Below are 5000 nucleotides of genomic sequence, written 5' to 3'. Positions count from 1 at the left end.
GCCATATATATATATATATATATATATATATATATATATATATATATATATATATATATATATATATATATACCGTGGCAGCACGGTGCAACAGGGGTTACTGCATGTGCCTCACAATACGAAGGTCCTGAGTTATCCTGGGTTCAATCCCAGCCTCGGGTTTCTTTCTGTGTGGATTGTGCATGTTCTCCCCGTGACTGCATGGGTTCCCTCCGGGTACTCCAGCTTCCTCCCACCTCCAAAGACATGCACCTGGGGATAGGTTGCTTGGGAACATTAAATTGGCCCGAGTGTGAATGTGAGTGTTATCTGTCTTTCTGTGTTGGTCCTGTGATGAGGTGGCGACTTGTCCAGGGTGTACACCGCCTTCTGCCCGAATGCAGCTGAGATAGGCCCTTAGATGAGCTCGGGCCCAGCGAAGCCGGCGGCGTTCTGGGTGTTGTTGATAAATGGCTTTCGCTTTGCATAGTAGAGTTTTAACTTGCACTTACAGATGTAGCGACCAACTGTAGTTACTGACAGTGGTTTTCTGAAGTGTTCCCGAGGCCATGTGGTGATATCCTTTACACACTGATGTCGGTTTTTGATGCAGTACCGCCTGAGGGATCAAAAGTCCGTATTACGTGCAGTGATTTCTCCAAATTCTCTGACCCGTTTGATGATTTTACGGACCGTAGATGGTAAAATCTCTTAATTCCTTGCAATAGCTCATTGAGAAATGTTGTTCTAAAACTGTTCGACAATTTGCTTACAAAGTGGTGACTCTCACCCCATCCTTGTTTGTGAATTACTTAGCATTTCATGGAAGCTGCTTTTATACCCAATCATGGCACCCACCTGTTCCCAATTAGCCTGCACACCTGTGGGATGTTCCATATAAGTGTTTGATGAGCATTCCTCAACTGTATCAGTATTTATTGCCACCTTTCCCAACTTCTTTGTCACGTGTTGCTGGCAAAGTTAATGATTATTTGCAACAACAAAAAAATGTTTATCAGTTTGAACATCAAATATGTTGTCTTTGTTGCATTTTTAACTGAATATGGGTTGAAAAGGATTTGCAAATCATTGTATTCTGTTTATATTTACATCTAACACAATTTCCCAACTCATATGGAAACGGGGTTTGTAGATTGTCACTAAAGGCATCATAACTATGACACCGGTGAAGTGAAAACCATTTCATGTGACTACCTCTTGAAGCTCACTGAGAGAATACCAAGAGTGTGCAAAGCAGTAATCACAGTAAAGGGTGGCTATTTTGAAGAAACAATTATATAAAACATGTTTTCAGTTATTTCACCTTTTTTTGTTGAGTAAATAACTCCACATGTGCTCATTGATAGTTTTGATGCCTTCAGTGACAATGTACAATGCAAATAGTCATTAAAAATAAAGAAAAAGCATTGAATGAGAAGGTGTGTCCAAACTGTTGGACTGTACTAATATATATATATATATATATATGTATATATGCACACACACACACACACACACATTTACAAAAGTTTGTAAATTTCTACCGCAGAAATGGACATCTATATCAACTATATTAATTGCCTGAGTAGCTGTGCAGGACAAATTTACAAAAATTTAAATAAAACACAATTTTAATCGATTTTTGATTGTATTAATCGATTAAGAATCGATTAATACAAAATCGAATTTTTGTGCCAATTATATTTATATACAGTACATATGTTTACATACACTGTATGTATATATATATTTGTATATATATACAGTATATATATGTATGTGTATATATGTATATATATATATGCATACATATACACACACATTTATATACATGTATATATGTTGATATGCATATGTATATACTGTATATATATAACTGTATGTATGTATGTAAATATACATATATACAGACATATCCATCCATCCATTTTATTTAGAACAAGAATAAGAGCAATGAATGAATAGCAAATAACAGCATTTATATATATATAAAAAGAAACAGTTTATAGTAAACAACATATCAGCGGAAAAAAGAGAATAAGACAGGTGAGAAAAACCGTCACTTTGTTGAAGGACTAAAGCAGCTTTTGGAAGAAATTAAGACATAACTGTACCGTCAAAATCAACAATTCAACAAGTACACCCAAACATATTTTTCATTGAAATGTGGTATTTATAAAAACATGTAACATTTGACTTGGTGGCTAACTTAAATTGCACTGCCGCCCTGTGGACATAGAACGCAACTACATCACTCTCACGTCTTTTTAGCAGCTCGTCTACAGCTTGTAACATAAGTGGAAGTGTGTGTGACATTAAGACTTGTTTTTTTCTTTTTTCAACAAAAACAGGTGAGAGATACAAGTGTATTATAAGAAAAACATTTTTTTTAACCCCTGAACAAAAAAGCAAAACAAAAAGACTTCTATTTGTGCCTGTGGACTGTAACTGCTGTGTTGGTAAACATAAAAAAAAAAATACAAAAAATATATAACCTGAATAAGTGCAATAGTTTTAAACTTTTCATCAGCTAATAAACAGCCTGTTTACGTTGGATTTCAGTTCTCAATAATTGGCTAACTATTTACAATCTATTTTAATCTTATGTAAATATTTTCCTTTGCTTTAAAGATTTTGTTCAAGAGCATTTTTGACACAAATTTTAATGGATTGATTTTTTTTTTATAGTCCGATATGAATATTGAAAAAAACGAAGAGGTATGTAAATGACTGGTGACATCATTTTTAAAGTGAGATAAGAGTGGACTTGAAAAAATTATCACAGCACAATTGCAGAAATACTGATTTGGATTCAGATAAGTATTGCATAAAGAATGTAAAGAAGGCAGGAATACTGATAATGATATGTCGGTCCAGCTGTAGAAAACACATTCTTGTTCCGCTGAGGGAAACAAATAAGGTTCAGTTATCCTCCTCGTCATCGCTGACGAAAGAGCGGCCGTCCTGTGACGTTTCCCTCTCCCGCAGGAAGGTCTGCCTGATGGCCTCCAGCTCGGTCAGCTCAAGACGGACCTTCTCCAAATGGAAGGAGCGCCGGTTTTGAATTTGTCTCATTGGGAAGGGGTTCATGTCCACGAAGGCGATGTTCATCAGCTTCCTAGAAGGTGATTGTAGTGAAAAAGGAAGTGCTGAACAAAGAGACTAAGAATGTTGACTTGTACCTTGAATCCAGGATAGTACGTGTGAAGTATCTGAGATATTTGAAGATGGTGGTGGAATCCTGTAATTTCAAGAACTCCTCCTCTTTGTGTTTGAAGAGAGCAAGAGCAAAGCGGAACATGATCTGTGGCGAAAAGAAGCAAAATGCATGAACCCGTGTTTAATAGTTCAGGTGGTTACACATTGGACTACCACACTATACATCAGACCTGGGCATTTTGCGACCCATGTGAGGGCAATCATAAATTACAAAATACATTTGAAAAAGTATCTATGTCAAGTGTGCAATACAACGGTGCTGCTTTTGTTTTGAAAAGCGGTATTTGTATTACTTCCGTGTGGATGTATGCTCATGCACGACCAGAGGTGGGTAGAGTAGCCAGAAATTGTACTCAAGTAAGAGTACTGTTACTTTAGAGATTTATTACTCAAGTAAAAGTAAGGAGTAGTCATCCAAATATTTACTTGAGTAAAAGTAAAAAGTATGTTCTGAAAAAACTACTCAAGTACTGAGTAACTGATGAGTAACCTGTTTGTTTAATGATTACGGCAACAAATAATGCACAAAAACATAAAAATAGCAATGAGCAAATTCATAGCCAGGAATATCTCTTAAGCAACTAAAACAATAATATATATTAAATAATAATACATTAAAATAAAAAAAATAAGGCAAATTTAGCCACAATAACTTAACAGCACCATAGGCTCAGTAGGCATTCATCGATTGATTGATTGATTGATTGAAACTTGTATTAGTAGATTGCACAGTACAGTACATATTCCGTACAATTGACCACTAAATGGTAACACCCCAATAAGTTTTTCAACGTTAATCAATTACTTAATAAATGACCAAGTCGAGGTGATCTACCTCATATATACATACACACACATATCATATATATATATATATATATATATATATATATATATATATATATATATATACAGTATATAATTTATTGTTTTTTATTTTGCCGTTTTTGTTGACATGTTAAAGGTGTTTTAATGAATATACATGCATGTTTAACACATAGATTCCTATCTTTCATGAAGACAAGAATATAAGTTGGTGTATTACCTGATTCTGATGACTTGCATTGATTGGAATCAGACAGTATAGTGCTTATAACGTCCACATTTTCAAATGGAGGAGAAAAAAAGTTCCTCTTTTCTGACTAATACCACATGAAAGTCGGTGGTTTTTGGCATCTTATTTGTCCAGCTTCCATATTCGTTTTTATACACTTTACAAGAAATACATTGGTGGCAAACTCCGTAGCTTGCTAGCTTGTTTGCTCTGGCTTTCGGAGACTCTTATTTTGTTAGCGCAGGCGCGATGGAGCGGCGCTTTTATTGTGAAGACAGGAACTGTGCGATCAGTCTGTAGGCTTTTGATGGAAAATACGGTTGAAATAAAAAGTGTCTTTTTTCCTTTACACTTTTGATTGATTGATTGAAACTTTTATTATTAGATTGCACAGTACAGTAACATATTCTGCACAATTGACCACTAAATGGTAACACCCAAATACGTTTTTCAACTTTTTTAGGTCGGATTCGACGTGTGACGGTCACGTGACCGCCTGGTTTTGTTTGATTGGTCCAACGTCACCAGTGACGGCATTTGATTGGTGAAACGCAAGCATGCGTAGTTCCTACTTTGAATGTGTGTCTGACAAAATCAAAACAAACAAAGCGTGCATTAACAGATCGATAAAAAAAAAGTAGCGAGTAGCCAGCTGAATGTAGATAAAGGGAGCGGAGTAAAAGTAGCGTTTCTTCTTTATAAATATACTCAAGTAAAAGTAAAAGTATGTGGCATAAAAACTACTCTT

The 5000-nt window shown here is 35.4% G+C and overlaps 1 protein-coding gene across 1 annotated transcript in view; it reads right to left on the bottom strand.

The window, feature by feature from the left end:
* Nucleotides 1-1937: 1937 nt before the first annotated feature.
* Nucleotides 1938-5000, bottom strand: part of tbc1d2b (TBC1 domain family, member 2B) — a 43124-nt gene continuing 40061 nt past the window's right edge. Inside the window, exons 10-11 of the mRNA XM_061916654.1 lie at nucleotides 3162-3303; nucleotides 1938-3097 (exon numbers count right to left, since the gene is read on the bottom strand). Coding sequence (XP_061772638.1) covers nucleotides 2902-3097; nucleotides 3162-3303 — 338 coding nt within the window. The 3' untranslated portion in view covers nucleotides 1938-2901. The remainder of the gene's footprint in view (nucleotides 3098-3161; nucleotides 3304-5000) is intronic.

Source organism: Nerophis ophidion, linkage group LG12 (genome assembly GCF_033978795.1).
Source record: "Nerophis ophidion isolate RoL-2023_Sa linkage group LG12, RoL_Noph_v1.0, whole genome shotgun sequence".
In the NCBI taxonomy this organism is placed as follows: Eukaryota; Metazoa; Chordata; class Actinopteri; order Syngnathiformes; family Syngnathidae; genus Nerophis; species Nerophis ophidion.
The sequence above is the reverse complement of the archived record's forward strand: the minus strand, read 5'-3'. Positions and strand labels throughout refer to the sequence as shown.